Source organism: Macrobrachium nipponense, chromosome 1, assembly GCF_015104395.2.
Source record: "Macrobrachium nipponense isolate FS-2020 chromosome 1, ASM1510439v2, whole genome shotgun sequence".
In the NCBI taxonomy this organism is placed as follows: domain Eukaryota; kingdom Metazoa; phylum Arthropoda; class Malacostraca; order Decapoda; family Palaemonidae; genus Macrobrachium; species Macrobrachium nipponense.
In genome coordinates, this window is record NC_087200.1 from 107,159,456 (window position 1) to 107,177,247 (window position 17,792).

The 17,792-nt window shown below is 38.9% G+C and overlaps 1 protein-coding gene across 6 annotated transcripts in view; it reads right to left on the reverse strand.

Annotated features, from left to right (window-relative positions):
- The window catches only part of LOC135219535 (alpha-1,3-mannosyl-glycoprotein 2-beta-N-acetylglucosaminyltransferase-like), a 386,065-nt gene that overhangs the window by 87,778 nt on the left and 280,495 nt on the right, over positions 1-17,792 (reverse strand). For all 6 annotated transcript variants that reach the window (XM_064256378.1, XM_064256375.1, XM_064256373.1 and 3 more), the window contains one exon: positions 2,338-2,442. In XM_064256378.1, the coding sequence (XP_064112448.1) occupies positions 2,338-2,442 (105 nt within the window). The remainder of the gene's footprint in view (positions 1-2,337; positions 2,443-17,792) is intronic.

Below are 17,792 nucleotides of genomic sequence, written 5' to 3' on the forward strand. Positions count from 1 at the left end.
CAATTATTTCGGAAATAAGAAAAGCTACAACCTTCAAATATTTTTTGTTTTATTCTACATAAAATTGCACACATTTTTATATATAAAACTCTATGAAATGCCTAATATGAAATGGAGCAAATATTCCGAGAATGGTACGTACGCATTTCGGAGATTTGTGGCGGAGAATAATCCGCGAGCGGGAAGGAAAGATTTTTTTTTAAATTCACCATAAATCTAAATATTTTGGTAGAGACTTCAAATTTGTTTCAAGATGAAGACAAATGACTGAATATTACTAGACTGTAAGAGTTTTAGCTTGCAATTGCGTTTTTCAACCATTTCGGTAGAGTCAAATTTGACCGAACGTGGTTTTTTTTCTATTTATCGTGATTTATATGCAAATATTTCAAAAATGAGAAAAGCTACAACCTTCAATTATTTTTTGTTGTATTCTACATGAAATTGCGCACATTTTCATATATAAAACTTTATGTAACGGCTAATTTAAAATGGTGCAAACATTACCACAATCGCACATATGATTTTTTCGGAAGAGTTACCGCGCGGACGTAAAGAAAATGTTATTTTTTTCATAAATTCACCATAAATCGAAATATTGTGCTAGAGACTTCCAATTTGTTGCAAAATGAAGGTAAATGCTTGAATATGACTAGAATATAAGCATTTTAGCTTACAATTGCGTTTTTCGACCATTTCGGTAGAGTCAAAGTTGACCGAAGGTTGAAATTTTGGCAATTATCGTTATTTATATGAAAATATCTCAAAACTGATAAAAGCTACAACCATGGGTTGTTTTTAGTTGTATTGTGCATGAAATTGCGCACATTTCCATATATAAAACTTTATATAACGGCTAATTTTAAAATGGTGCAAACATTACCACAATCGCATGTATGATTTTTTTCGGAAGAGTTACCGTGCGGACGTAAGGAAAAAGTTTTTCATAAATTCACAATAAATCAAAATATTGTGCTAGAGACTTCCAATTAGTTGCAAAATTAAGGTAAATGATTGAATATTACTAAAATATAAGAGTTTTAGCTTACAATTGCGTTTTTCGACCATTTCGGTAGAGTCAAAGTTGACCGAAGGTTGAAATTTTGGCAATTATCGTTATTTATATGAAAATATCTCAAAACTGATAAAAGCTACAATCATGAGTATTTTATAGTTGTATTCTACATAAAAATGCGCACATTTTCATATATAATACTTCATGTAACGGCTGATTTACAATGGTACAAAAATTATGTCAAAGTGACGAAATAATTTCCGAGATGTGTCACAGATACTTTTTAGTGCGGCAAGAAAGAAATTCGCGCTTGCGCTCCTGCGTAACGATTGTAAACAAAACAACACCTTGATCCGTGAACTCCCAGCATCCCCCAAGGCATGTGATTCAAAAGTTTTAGGCTAGTAGGCCTATAAGTATTTTTCCTCGAATTTAAAAAAAAACTTTTGTAAGTCGACGTAAAATACGTCCAGTCGGCACACGGGAGACAAAAAATGTCGACGTAAAATACGTCCAGTTGGCACACGGGAGACAAAAAATGTCGACGTAAAATACGTCCAGTCGGCGTAAGAGGGTTAAGGTAAGTTTATGAAATAAAGTTATGTGAAAAAAAATGGTTCATAATGGAATGTACTACACTACTGATGTTTGCAGATGAAACTCTCCTGTGCAAGGTAAAGTGTAGATGTTGACTATGAATGAGGAATATAAGGGAAAGCTGATGTCTAAAGTGTAAAAATCTTGGAGCTAAGAGAGTAAGCTATTGTCTTAAGTGTAAAAATCTTGGAGCTAAGAGAGTAAGCTGTGGTCTTAAGTGTAAAAATCTTGGAGCTAAGAGAGTAAGCTGTTGTCTTAAGTGTAAAAATCTTGGAGCTAAGAGAGTAAGCTGTTGTCTTAAGTGTGAAAATCTTGGAGCTAAGAGAGTAAGCTGTTGTCTAAAGTGTGAAAATTTTGGAGCTAAGAAGGTAAGCTGTTGTCTTAAGTGTAAAAATCTTGGAGATAAGAGTCAGTAAAAAGATTAGTTAGAGCATATGAAAAAATTATCATACTTCTAAGCTGGTTTAGACAAGGAATATGTTGTGCAGACTAAGTACTGTATTATGAAACATTTTTGTGAGAATTTTGAGAGTGAAGAGAGAAACTATAAACATTATATTCACACATAGATGTGCACCTAAATTAGTCTTAGTTAAGTATGGAGTATCAAACTCCATTAGCATCAAGTAAGACTTGATACTAATTCATTGAATTAATATATTTAAAAGCTATTTGACATAAAGAGACACATGCTGTTATATCTTATTAATTAGAATATCACTCACCGTTGTCATTCCAAGCAGAAACACACCATAGAGTGGGATCTGCACGTAAAATCTGGTATGTTGCAGAGAAATACTCATAAAAATCTGGAGCAACATCAAGATCATCTGCAATAACAAATACACTCAATATCTTTAAATGTACATTGGTCCGCTTTAAAGGAAAATTCAAAACTTATAACTCATGCAACAAACCAAGTTATCTTTATTTTCAAACTGGTTATGCTAAAAATAATGCTCAAATAACTACTGAAATAACTTCATATACTGTGATTATTTATAATTTAGGAAAAGCTTTAAAAAAATTCCTTTTGTTAAACTGTTTGCAATTATATCTGGTTTTAGCTGCATTTTATTTCATCAACACCACCTCCAACACTGCATGACTTAAGGGGTTCCTGTGAAGTTCCACAACTCATGTTTTCCTATGGTTATCTTCCACAATTCTCAACTCATCTCTGCACTCCCTCCTCATAGTTTTCATCCCAGTAGGTATGGGTCTTCTAACTCTTTCAGGTCTTACATAAACTATTCTTCCAGGGATTGTGCACAAGACATGCATATGCCATCTGCATCTCCCTTTCATAACTTTCTCTTCAACATAATGAACTTGAACAACTTCCCTTATGGTATTATTCCAGATCTATCCTGACTCCTAATATTTTTCTCAAAGCTTGATTCTCAAATCAATATACGTAATCTTCTGGATATAGTCCTTCTGTCATACCATGATTCAATCTGCATAATTATACAGATCATAATAGACTTATGTATAACCTTACTTTCATGTCAAATTTCAATTTATTTAATTTCCAAATCTTACTCAAACTGTCCATTACTTGATTGCCTTTTTTAAGTCCTTAACTAAATTATAACTTAAGAGAATCTGTAACCAATCTCACTGCTTCTATGTATTTGAAAAATTCAACCTCATTACACTTGCCCCATCTAACACTACTTTATCCTTTTGTGCATATTTTGTACTTATTACTTCTTTTTTCTTAGATTTATTTGATTTTCATATACAGTAGCTCGCCGAGATAATGGATTAAAGCATCCGAGCCAACCCTGCTATAAAAGATACTCCAATATTTCATTGTATATATCCGTGAATGCATGGTTTTGCTATGAAGTCCAGGTAAATTTAGTATCCCCTGTACACTTTAAGCTACTGTCAAATGCTTACTACTGCCTATTTTAACATTTCATAGCCTAATCTGACAGTTCCAACAAAAATATACCATAAATTATCATTCTAAAACAATTAAAAGTAACTTCAAACAGAAATACACCCCAAGAGTCATCTTTTAGAAACTAAATGTTACCCCTTTTGTATGTACATACGTCTAGTCTTGTCTTTTTCTTTCATAGCACTGTTTCATTTTCTTTTTTGCAATAAAGGTTATATGTACTACGTATATATATATAGAAACAGTACCCGTAAAGTAAGATATCACTTTATTGTTAATATAAATTATACACATCAGGACATTAAAATCTTTAGAATCATTTTTATAGCTGAAAGCAACGTAGTAAATTAATAAAGAAACAGTAGCAATAAATTTTACCTATCTGTACAATAAATATGGCAAATATCTGAGTAAAATAACAATTAAAAATTACCATATACACTCATGATTTTTTGTGGGTTTTTCTTAATTCTAACTAACAAAATAGGAGGTTTTAAGCATTTTTATAGGGGCTCCAACTATTCGCGGGTTCTAAATATTCGGGGGGAGTCTGGTCCACATTCCCAGCGAATACGGGGGACCACTACATATGTTTTAATGAAAAAAAAAGAAAAAGCAAAATCTCAATAAAACATTAGTATTTCACTTACAGAACAAACTATAATATATAGTATAAATATAAAAAGAAATCATTGTCCCAAAGTTAAGTATATCTTAGATTAACCAGACCACTCAGCTTATTAATAGCTCTCCTAGGGATGGCTCAAAGGATTAGATATTTTTACATGACCAGGAACCAATCGGCTACCTAGCAACAAGATCTACAGCTTATTGTGGGATCACAACCACATTACATTGAGAAATTAATTTCTAATTACCAGAAACAAACTCCTCTGATTCCACATTGGCAGAGCAGGGAATTGAACTCGAGAATACCGAATCAGTAGGTGAGCACATAAACCACTCTTCCAACAAGGAACTACTATTGTCCCGACATCAGTGTTTTTACTGTAGGTAAGTGTTGCCATATTTTTTCTTCCTCCGATTTACTGAAACATTCTTCATTTTAAGTTAAGTAGTTGACTCAATAATTATCATACATACTATAACAGTACACAAGAGAATATTTTATCACTGATAATATCTCATCTCTAATCACTGTAAACATATTTAAAACCTAATATCATTTGTAAGCAACACAATGTTATTGTTATTCTCCTCCCAAGCCAGTCAAGTCAAGTGTTTTCACCAGCTGATGTACTGGCTTGTCCCAAGCCTGCTGTGCTCTCTCTCTCTCTCTCTCTCTCTCTCTCTCTCTCTCTCTCTCTCTCTCTCTCTCTCTCTCTCTCTGAGAGTTAATCTATCAGAATCTTTTATGTATAAAATTAAAAATACTTATTCAATTGTTAATTTGTTTCTTTTAGCAACTAAAACTTTTTTTCTCATTTTTTTGATAAAGTGAGCTTTAATTAGCTGATTTTCAGAATTAAACATTACAAAATATACAGGGCGATCAATTTTTTAATACATATTACGATGATAATAGATCAAAATAATAATACAGTACAGGCAGTCCCTGGGTTATGACGGGGGTTCCGTTCTTGAGACGCGTTTTAGCCAAAAATCGTTGTAAGCCGGAACATCGTCAAAAATCCTCAGAAAACCTTACTTTTAATGCTTTGGGTGCATTAAAAACTATGTAAACTACATTCTTATTGCATTTTTCATCCAAAAAAACCTTCAAATATTGATTATTTTGCATTTTTGGTGTCATATTTCTTCAGCCAGATCAGCGTTGTAGGCATTGTAACCCTGGAAATAATTTCTGATGAATATAATTGAAAAGTGCCTTAACCTCAGAACGTCGTAAGCCGAACCCTTCATAACCCGGGGACTGCCTTATAGTATATGGACTCTGTATGTGAAATAAAATACTAATGTGTTCCCATTATTATATACTGATATTTGAAACTTAACAAATCATTGTAACATGTACAGGCACAAGAGAATTTTAATCACTGTGCTGTTCTGTTTCGTAAGCTATTACATAGGTTTAAGAGTACAGAAAGTGTTGAAGTGCATAAGAAGCGTTAATAAGAGTGCGAAAGATTTATAAGTGTGTGGGGAGGGTTTATAAAGCCTTAAAATATATACATATACAGTAAATAATTAAACAAATATAAGGTCGCAATCCCGCACATTTTCACCTATCGCAGGGGGTTCTAAACCCTAATTCCCACAATAGGTGAGGGATGACTGTGCAGTGGACCCCCTTATTTGCGGGGAATATATACCAGACCCACCCTTCTGCGAATACTTAAAACCCACAAATACTTAGAAATACCAAATGTATACATTAAATAACATCCTACTTGAAATATACCTTATATTACTGTCCTATTACAGGCAGTCCCCGGTTTCAGCGATCCGGTTTTATGGGGCTTGTCTAGCCCCATAAAATCGGCAATCTATGGCGCCATAACAGGGCAAGTTCCGGTTGGCAAGGTCCGGTTATCGGCGCCATAACGGGGCAAGTTCTGGTTATCGGCACCAAAAGATTCATTATGGCGCCATAAATCACTAAGTTTCAGTTAATGGCGGTTTTCACTTATTGGCACACCCACAGGAACGGAATCACTGCCGATGACTAGGGACTGCCTGTACTGTATCAATCTTTGAAATTATATTATTAATATAATTTCAGTCATCTGAAACACTTCACCATTAAAAATATACATATACGTACAGCCAATAACAGAGAGAGAGAGAGAGAGAGAGAGAGAGAGAGAGAGAGAGAGAATAACTATTGGCAACTCTGATTCCATCCCCTCTGCCAATACATATATCAAACTGTCATTTACTCCCCCACCCTCCTTCTTGAAGTGGATAAAAAACTGGGAATTGCTATTTCTTTTATCAATCTTATTAATATTTGAATATGAGCTAGTGGTCCCCCTGTATTCATGGGGGATGCATACCAGACACCCCCGCAAATAGTTGGAACCCCTACAAAAATGCCTAAAATGGCCTATTTTGTTAGTTAAATCTCAAGAAACCCCCACTAAAATTTTGAATACCTGGTTTTCTTTAATGGTTTTATCACAGAAAGTAGTGCATTTTATGATGAAATTGATAAAATACCGTGGAATTTGTGGATATTTCTCATAGAAAAATACCCCGAATAGGCAAAGTTCCCACGACTAATGAGGGGATATATTCTAGAGAGAAATCTGCAAATGCGTGAGTCTGCAAATCTGGAGAACGTGAATACAGGGGCTCACACTATTAGGATAAATCCTTTATTTATCATACTACAAAACAAAAAAACATACATAAGTGAGAGAGAGAGAGAGAGAGAGAGAGAGAGAGAGAGAGAGAGAGAGAGAGAGAGAGAGAGAGAGAGAGAGAGAGAGAGAGAGAGAGAGAGAGAGAGAGAGAATTTAGTTGTTATTGTTTAATCTCATTCAACATATTTGTAAATTATTGTTTTTATCATAAAATGTAGTTGTACCCTTAAAGATACACTATACATAAACTTCTATCACTTCCAGCCAAAACAGGAAGATAGTTACTGATGTGACATATGTATCTTGTGAGAGAGAGAGACCTTACCTTACCTTACAGACCTTACATCTTGTTCGGGTAGCCCCAGGTCCCTCAGTGTGAGGCACCTCTAATGTTTACCAGAGAGTTGCTAGTACATCTTCAGGTATATTTTGCATCTTCCAATCTTGGATGGTCTGGGATGCAGCTTAGATATTTGTCGAGCTTATTCTTAAACACATCTACGCTCACTCCTGATATTTTCCTCAGATGAGCTGGCAACGCATTGAATCGACGCTGCATTATCGATGCTGGTGCGTAGTGGATTAATGTCCTGTGTGCTTTCCTTGTTTTTCCTAGTATAGTTTTGGGCACTATTAATCTACCTCTGCTTGCTCTTTCTGATATTTTTAGCTCCATGATGTTTTCGGCTATTCCTTCTATGTTTCCATGCCTGAATTATCATGTAGCATTCTCTTTTCCTTTCTAGACTATATAACTTTAAGGATTGTAGTCTTTCCCAGTAGTCAAGGTCCTTAACTTCTTCTATTCTAGCTGTAAAGGACCTTTGTACACTCTCTATTTGTGCAATATCCTTTTGATAGTGTGGATACCATATCATATTGCAATATTCAAGTGGACTACGAACATATGTTTTATAAAGCATAATCATGTGTTCAGCTTTTCTTGTTTTGAAGTGCCGAAACAACATTCCCATTTTTGCTTTACATTTTGCCAATAGAATTGCTATTTGATCATAGCATAACATGTTCCTATTCATCATCACACCAAGGTCTTTAACTGCTTCCTTATTTGTGATTGTATCATTATTAGGTCCCCTATATGCATATAGCTTTCCTTCTCTGTCTCCATAATTTATTTATTCAAATTTATCAGAGTTAAATACCATCCTATTTACCTCTGCCCAATCATATACTTTGTTAAGGTCTCTTTGTAGCACATTCCTATCTTCATCACAATTAATTTCTCTACTTATTCTTGTGTCATCGGCGAAACTACTCACTACCGAGTCCTTAACATGACTGTCTATGTCTGCAATCATAATAACAAACAGTAATGCAGCTAACACCGTACCTTGTGGCACACTGGATAGTACCTTAGCTTCATCCGATTTCTCATCTGTTGTGTAAAAATGATTTTAACCATCTTCCTACTTTATCCACTATATTATGTTTTCTAATTTTCTTCACTAATATATTATGGTCTACCTTGTCAAAAGCTTTTGCAAAGTCTAGATAAACCACATCTGTTTCATTTCCATTTTTCATATTTTTGTATATGTTCTCACAGTGGACTAACAGTTGGGTTTGTGTACTTTTTCCGGGTACGAAACCATGTTGTCCTATATTAAATTATTTTTTATTAAAGGTTTCATAATATTTTTCTTCATTACCCTTTCATACACTTTCATAATATGTGATGTTAGACTCACAGGCCTATAATTACTTGCCTCTAGTCTTGATCCACTTTTGAAAGTAGGGGTAATATATGCTAATTTGTGCTCATCATAAATCTTGCCTGTATCTACACTTTGTCTTAATAATATTGCAAGTGGCTTTGTGATAGAATGAACTACTTTCTTTAACAAAATAGCAGGGACACCATCAGGCCCTGCAGCAGCTCCATTTTTAATTTCATTAATAGCCTACACAATATCAGCTTCATTAATATCTATGTCTGCTAAATATTCACTATTTTCGTCCCTTACTTCTATATCATTATCTTCATTATCAACTCTAGGGGTGAATTCTCTCTTATATCGTTCTGCCAATATGTTGCAAATTTCCTTTTTTTCATTCGTTAATCTCCCTTCAATTCTTAGAGGGCCTATTTCTATTCTTCTTTTATTCATCTTTTTCGCATACGAGTACAATAGTTTGGGGTTTTGCTAGATATTTACTAGGGTTTTTTTCTTCCAAGTCCCATTTTTCATTTTCTTTTAATTGTATAATCCGTTGTTCTGCATTTTTTTTATCTTACTTTTTAGTTCTATAACTTTCCATGCATTTTTTTCTTTTGCAAGAACTTTTTTCAACTTTCTGATTTTCTGAAAGGACAAGATCCTTCTGTCTCTTGGTATGCATGACTGATGTTTACTTTTCTTCTTTGGTATATATTTATCCACTATTTTGTCTAATATTTTATATAATATCTCCATATTTACCCTTATACCATCACTTACGAAAATGTTATCCCAATCTTTGTTTAATTCTTCATTTATTTCTGACCATTTTATATTTTTACTGTAGAAGTTGTATTTTCCATATCCTTCCCACTTTTTCATTTCTTGCTTATCTCTGTTTTCACTTGCTTTGGAATGAACTGTTAATTCTATGACATTATGGTCTGAAATACTCGCATTATTAACTATTATTTCTTTAACATAATTCACCTCATTCACAAATACTAGGTCTAAAGTATTTTCCTTTCTTGCTGGCAGGTGATTTATTTGTTGAATGTTGTATTCTAGTAGCATATCTAATAGCTTTTCGAATTGCCTCTTATCTTCTGCACTACTATTACTCTCTTTTTTTATATGTATAAATACAACCACAATCTCCTATTTGTTCTTTCCAGTCTACGAAAGGAAAGTTAAAGTCTTCGGATAGGAGAATAGTCCAGTCATTGTGATTTCTACATATATCATCCAATTTTTCTATTATTATGTCAAACTCTTTAGTATTAGGGGGTCTATATATTACTATGTTCATTAATTTTTCAGATTCAAACTCTACCGCTATTAGTTCACATTCTGAGTTACTATATTTTTCATATATTTTTCCTTGTTTTTGTCTTTCCCATATATTGCGGTTCCCCCTTGATTCGTATTTTTTCTATCTGATCTATAAGTTTGGAACCCTTTTATTTGATCGTCATTCCCAGTCTCTTGGGAATACCAGGTTTCACTTATATTTATTATACCTATTTTCTTTTCAAATTGGGTTAGTTCTTCTAAGTACTCTATTTTTCTTTTTGAGTTACTCGTAACTAAACCCTGCGCATTCATCACTATAATGGTTTGCGTGTTTTCTCCTTCATTTAATATGGGTAATAATAAGGATTTTTACCATGTCTCTTTCCTGTTCTGGTATGTTGTTCTTTTCTTCATTTCCAGAAATTCTGACATTAAAAAATCCAACTTTTCCATAATATTTGATCTTCCTTCATCATAATTATTCACTTTGTGTCTGAATCTGCAATTTTCTCCATATCTGCAATATCCTCTTGCATCATAAATACAGTTCTTATCTCTTGAGCTGTATCTTGGAGCTGATGCTTGGAAATTTTTTGCTGACACTCCATATCACGGTGATGGCTTGCTTTTTTCCTTCACCTGATATTCTTTGTTTCTATCTTTATTTGTTTCTCTCTTATTTAGGATTTTATTATTTGATTGATTATTTATTTGAATTTGATTCATGGCTACAGGGTGCATATATTTACATTTCTGGGTCGACCTGTGTTCGCCGGTGAAAGGGATCCTGCTATCCACTTTTCTAGTATAAATAGGTTCTAAATATACCAGAGAAAAAAGCTAACATAGTATGTTGAGGTTACTACCCTCGCGCAAGTACCATAAGGGCATCAGGTATAAAGTACAAGGCGAGTGGAAGCCACTATTCACAGATCTCCTGCCAATTAGAGGTTTCCTTTCCAAAATCCCTCTCATGGGGAGAGCCGACCCAACGGCTACTACTTCCCCCCTCTTGCTACTACTGTCACTACCCGACCAAAGCGCCACCTTCAATCCTGTTTTAGAACTCGTTAATCTATGACGCATTTTTTCTTGCTCATGATTTTCTGTGATTTGAGTGCTTATTTCGTGATGGCTTCCGCTGAGATGTCTTCTGTACCAAAGTTGAGTACCCCAATTTCTGTTTTTCATAAATTATAAGGTTGCAGGGACTTCCTTTATTGGCCTTTGGCCCCGTAGAAAGTATTGCGGGGAAGCTGGCGTCCCCCCACCATTTTGTGATCATGAGCAAGAATGCGTGGGAATTAGGTACGCATGTTTTAGCTTAAATAAGAATAAATCAAATATTATTTGCATTTAACAGTACCTAACTCTTGTGTTCTCTTATTATACTTATTACTATTAATAGAAATTATGTCGTAGAAGTACCGAGCGCGTTGACGACATACTCTGGGGTAAGTCTGGGGCTAGACTGAGAACGCTCATACTCACCCACCCCCCCCCCCCCCCCCCGCTCGTGAGTGCGTCCGAGTGATCTCGACATAATAATATTATTATTATCATTGATAGGCTACGCAGTCTATTATTTAGTGGGAGAGAGAGAGAGAAAGTTGGTAGCTCGTTCTCTCTCCCCAACGTAAATTTGCATGAATTATTATTTTCAAAAGTAAATATATGCAAAAAACATCTATTCATTAAGTCACTGAAGAGGTGGAAGAGTTGCCACCCTTCAGTTCAGCCCAACTATATTAATAAGGTAGGCTAACTGTCCTTAACCGTTACTCTTATGTCCTTTCCCTGAAGAAGTTAAGGCTCTTCAGAGGAGATATCAATGATAAGAGAGCCTCTCTATCTTTCATTTTATGGAATCTACCCTCCTGGCCAGTCTGAATCGAATAAATTCGAGTTTGGTAGGTTTAGTTGAGGGTACTGTCCGCATAATGATATCCTAGAGGAGATTTAACCTGACATTCCGTGTCGCTAGCGATCTCGGTTAGTCAGTTAAATCCATATCGTTATTTTCCCAATATATATATATATATATATATATATATATATATATATATATATATATATATATATATATATATAAGAACCTGTTGCAACTCTTCCATAGTACATCATTATCAAGTCTGATGAACATATCCATTATTGTCATTATGATACTGTATTACTGTACTGTAAAGGTCTGGTTAACATTCGTCTTGGCCTAGCCTCCTTTAGTTTAACCCTTAGAAGTAGGCTATACCTCTCGATCAAGGGCCACCCCAACCGGTTGCTGTACCAACCACAACAGGTCATGGGCCCAGTCACACTACCACCCCTACAGTAGTAGCCTACACAACCGCTAATGGGGGGTAGCCACCTCTGATCGGACAGGTGGCCAGACATTCACGACGACACCCTCCCCCACCACCCATTACTAGGCTCAGCCCACACGAACCATTATAACTCGTGGTACTAATACTCTTAGTGAGGAACGTCCGCTTGAGTTTCACATAAGTGGAAGGAGGGGGACAAGTGTGGGGGGGTGTGAGGGGTATTACGGCTCCGAGCTATAGTCCTCCAGCCCCGCCGGATGACGGACATAGCTTCGGGTAGTCCATATGTTGCTCCGCCGCTCCGTTGTCTCTTTCTCCGGCTCCTCTAACAGTGGAATTGGGGTAGGAGCCTTGCTCCCACCCCCCCTTCAGTAGAGGTAGGCAACATCAGATATGCAATTACCTTCCCCTGACCCGCCACCTCTGCTTATTCCACAGCCAGTGGCTAGGACAAAGAGAAATGAGACTTCAGGTGAGCTAAGCCTTGAGGGATCGTACAGTGAACAGCTCCAGACCCTTGCGGTGCCGACGGAGAGTGACTCACCCTCACATCCGCTACCGGAGTTTTGTATTAAACCTGCTATAGCTCAGTTCTCATTCTTGGAGATCATGTAGGCGACTACGTTCATACGTAGCCCTCTGGTCCGGCTGGACTTACAGAGTTGAGGCCTGTCCTCCTCATAGTCCGGCAGATATTGGATCTCAAGTACTACTAGACCTACATAAAATCCAAGAGCAGGACCGAGAGCAGGCAGTTAGCTATTATATAAGAAATTATTCAGTGAATTGGATGTTTATTAATGAGTAAGTCCTGAACTTTATCTAGTTTAAGTTCCATACCCTCACTGGAGCAGCTCCGGCCCTCCTTGAGGCTGATACTCATTAATAATTACCATTACAGTCGCCGGGGTGCTCCGCCTCCCTCGGCGAGACTGTGGGGCACGAAGTGTGTCGGTCCCATGCGAACTGCTCCGTCCCCTTTGTAGCCGAGGAGGGACAGCTTCCGTATATGGTTTGGCACCCGGAGGCCTGCACCATCTGTTACGAGATGATGATGCTCCTTATGAATGATCAGGTAAGCATCTTAACCCAACCCCCTTTTTTTTCATGATGAAAATTGTAATAAACCATGTGACAATACTGTTCAACAAACTGGTTTCCTATGTCGGGAAGGTTAATTCCCCTTCCTCCCCGACAGACTGGTGAGGACGCCCACCAGAGTGCCAAGACGGACCTGAAGCGCTGGGTCTCCGGGTACGGGAGAAACGCGCCATCGGGTCATCCCTACATCTTGGACGCCAGCCTGGGAACCCTTTTGTTCAAGGGGTCCCCTTCGGCGTCAGTCCAGCCACGTCTGGTAACCCCAATCATCGCTGCCATCAGAGCGGAGACGGGCCTCCTTCCGGACGACCAAGAGGATTTGATGGCGGACGTGGCTGCCATCAACATCCACACCGAACCTATGGCCCTGGGAGAGCAGGTAAGTGGCGAGGTAAGTGAGGCAGGTAGTCTCCTTAGCCCAACTCCTTCTTCTACCTCTTCTTTCCGGGGCTTCTCTAAGTCCACCCCCACTTGGGACACCTCACGGTCGGTTCGTCCCAAGGAAAAGTCTGTAAGACCGAAATCCCTGTCCAAGGGATCAAAGTCGACTCCGTCAGCTGTGACTGAGTCATCTCCGGCCCCAAGGCCGTCGACATCGTATGACAAGTCGCCTGCTGCCAAGGGTTCTCTCCCTTCAAAGGGATTGAGATCGAAGTCCGCGAAACCCAAGGCGACGGAATCCGGCATAGACCACGAACTACTCACTAACCTTCTGTTGACGAAGGTTAGGGAGGCAGTAGATGAGAGGTTTGAGTCGTTGCGACGCGCCTCCGGATCTGAGGTCTCCGGCCAGTCAGTTTCTGACATAGTGGCCGAGCAGATCAAACCATTACAGGACATGATGACTGGTTTTCTACACTCTGGATCTCCGGCGCTGGCTATGGCAGTGCCGGATGCTTCCAAGCTCCCACCCTTCCACAAAAGTAATCCATGGCGGCTTGCTATGCATGCCCCATACGTAGATGGGAAATTAACCATTGAAGGGTGCGGGACCCGGCCACTGGAGGACTTCGAGTTTTACCCGAAAGGTCTCCAGTTCCCCTTCCTCAGGTTCGTCAGACTAGCGGAGCACGCGCTAGTTAGAGTGGACAAGGTCCCAAAGGAGACTGTGATCTTCCCGAGGGACCAATCCCAAGCTGTCTGGGCACGCACCATGGCCGAATGGGAGTGCGTTAACACCAGGTTAACGCCTCAAAAAGGCTCATATGCCATGTTCGTGACACCGGATCGAATCCCGTTGCCCTGCACCGACAAGGTGACGGAGTTAACTCTCCAAGCCATAGCAGAGGATAAGCCTCTCCCGGCTTTAAAGGAGACAGAGGCTACCTCCCTTCTCCTCCCTGCCAGTAGAGAATTCTGGCACGAAGCTCCGGCCACGCTTATGGTAGGTAAACTGGATGTGGACAAGTTTTCCTGGTCTTGACGAAAAGTCTTTTACAGACTTACCAGTCAGACCTATATGACTTTGGTATAGCAAGATGAGCTTGCAGGAAATACGCCCTGGCGGAGGCTTCCACCAGGCATGAACCCAACAGATTGATAAAGGCATCAATCTGGGGGGAAAACCTGTTCCCTCAAGAAGAGGTAGACAATGTCTTGAGGGAAGCATCTAGAGCTAACCAGAGCCTCCGAGTTCGGTGGGGACTTCCCTTCAAACGGAAGTTTGAAGCACCCGGACAGCAAGTTAGGGCAAAGAAGAGGACGAGGAGGTACATGCCCTATAAGTCCTCTCGACCTCAGGCGGTTGTTCAGGCAGTCCCAATATCCCAAGTTGGGAAGCCCTCAACATCAAAGGCCCAGCCACAGCAAGCAGCAGTTTGTTCTGCTACAGACTTCGCCGGCCCAGCAACCCTCAACCTCCAGAGCCATCATGACCTACCCCGCCTTTAACCCCGCCTATGAAGCTAGGGAATCTTTTCGTAGCTAGAATAGGCATGCCGGTAGCAGTAGAGCCAGAGGCCACTCCCGGCTACAAAGCGGCTCAAGGAGTAGAGGATTCCGAGGAGGCAGAGGGTACAAACCTGCAGCCAACCAGTGAGAGACCGCAGGTAGGAGGGAGATTATATCTCTTTCGAGACCATTGGACCTTCAGTCCATGGGCACACAGTATAATCTCCAAGGGCCTGGGGTGGAAATGGAAGGAAGGGCCTCCACCACCAATAAACTTCTTCCAGATCCCAACAACGGACCTGGTAGAATATACCAAAGATCTCCTACAAAAGAAGGCCATAAAGAAAGTAAGGAGACTAAAATTTCAAGGACGTCTGTTCACTGTTCCAAAGAAGGACTCAGACAAAAGAAGAGTGATTCTGGACTTGTCAAGGCTCAATTCATACATTCTTTGTGACAAGTTCCGTATGCTGACGGTCTCGCAGGTGCGGACCTTACTTCCCCGTGGGGCCGTCACCACCTCTATAGATCTTACAGACGCTTACTATCATGTTCTGATAGCAAGGAACTTCTCTCCATACCTAGGCTTCAGGCTAGGGATTGATTGATTGATTTATTAATTCTTACTGCGTCGCAACGACGAGGTTATTGACGCCGTATCATTAAAAGGAATTGCAAAGGAAAAAGTCAATTAAATGCTATAAATATGTTTATATAAATCTGTCAGAGAACTACAGAGAACCCAAAAACACACAAAATACCTATCTCACCTACACATCTATTTCAAAATTAATTGTAAACAAAAAATACAAGCAACATAGGCACCCCGCAAACTTCCAAATTCTACAGAGTTTCTGTCAAAATAAATAGATATTAAAAGTACTAAAACATTATATGTATGGGGGGGATGGGAGGAATAGATATATCATTGGAGGTAAATTTTATGTACATAAAATTTCCTGATCTAAAAAGACTTAAAAGCAAATGATATACACTGACACATACTAACACATAACAACAAACTCAACATCTTGACCAAACTAACCTAAATTTTTTCCAAGAAGACCTGCTTCTCGAAGGTAACTAAAAAGCTTATCCTCATTAAAATCTCTGCCTATAATGGCATCTAGTTTAAGATCCATTCTTCAACTATGTTAAAATGACGGTTCCTTGCTGATATTAAGCTGGGGCATTCTACTATTAAATGTTTTTTACTGTGAGGGGAACAAGACAATCCTCACAAAATGGTTCAGGGTCATGTCATTAAAAACCCATGAGTAATCCGTGTGTGGCCGATCCGTAACCTACATAATGCAGTCTCTTTCCGACGGTCCTTCTAACATATAAAGCCAGGGTGATTACATCAGTGAGTTCTCTCATTTTATTATTACTCTCTATTGTCCAATAGAATGCCAAATGATTCTACAGTCTTTTAATTTCAGGAATGTAGTCTGAACAGGGAATTGCTATACTTTTGGATTTTTTGATGTACCTAACTTAGCCAATTCATCAGCTCGTTCATTTTCCAACAACACCAACATGTGAAGGAACCCAGCAGAGGTTAACTACCTTCTGTTTTTGTTTTAATAAAAAACAAAACCACTCTGTTATTTCCAGTACCACAGGGTTGTACTGGATTAAAAGATGCCAAAGCTTCCAAGGCACTCTTGGAATCACTAAAAAATGGTAAAATTTATTCTCCTTCTAAAGTTACAATTTTCTTTAGGCTGTTAAAATGCTAAAAAGTTCAGCAGTAAAAATAGAAGCACAACTTGGTAATGCACCACTAACACTACTGGTCAGGGTATACCACTCCAAACCCAACGCCTGCACTGGATTTGGAGCCATCGGTAAAGAATTGCCTTGAGTTATCATGTTTTTCAGCATGGCAAAGGAATTTCTGCTTAAGAATATCAACCTGAACAGTCTGCCTTGCAACCAGAAAACCATTTACAATATTTCATTCAGTCATGTCGTTAGGATTCAACATTGCGCCCAGAATATTCACCAAGCTAGGAGAGACGATAGTCCAAGAACTGAGAACCAAGGGAATAATGTTGGCAGCCTACCTAGACAACTGGCTCATTTGGGCAGCCAGCATCGAGGAATGCCGCAGGTCAACAGCCAAAGTAATAGAACTCTTGGAGTTTTTGGGTTTTCAAATAAACAAGGAGAAATCACGGCTGGAACCGGCTTCCCACTTTCAATGGTTGGGAATCCAATGGGACCTAGAAAAACACAAGCTATCCCTTTCACCCAGGAAGGCCAAGGAGATAGCTGCGGCTACAAAACGGTTTCTCAGGAACAAAAAGGCCTCTCGGCGTACCCAAGAGAGAATCCTCGGTTTCACACGTTTTTGCATCAATAACGGACGTCCTACTAAGAGCCAGATTGAAGGATATCAATCGTGTCTGGAGAAAGAGAGACAACAACAATCTCAGAGACAAGATCACAGCAATTCCACCCATACTAGCAAAGAGACTTCACCCATGGACGAAGCACAAGAACCTAACCAGGGCAGTACCACTGCAATTCCCTCCGCCATCTTTGACAATTCGTACAGACGCGTCACTGAGTGGCTGGGGGGGGGGGGGGGGGGGGATACTCTCAGCACAAGAAGGTTCAAGGGATATGGTCGAATACGTTCCGCCAGTTCCATATCAATGTGCTAGAAGCTATGGCAGTTTTCCTAACCTT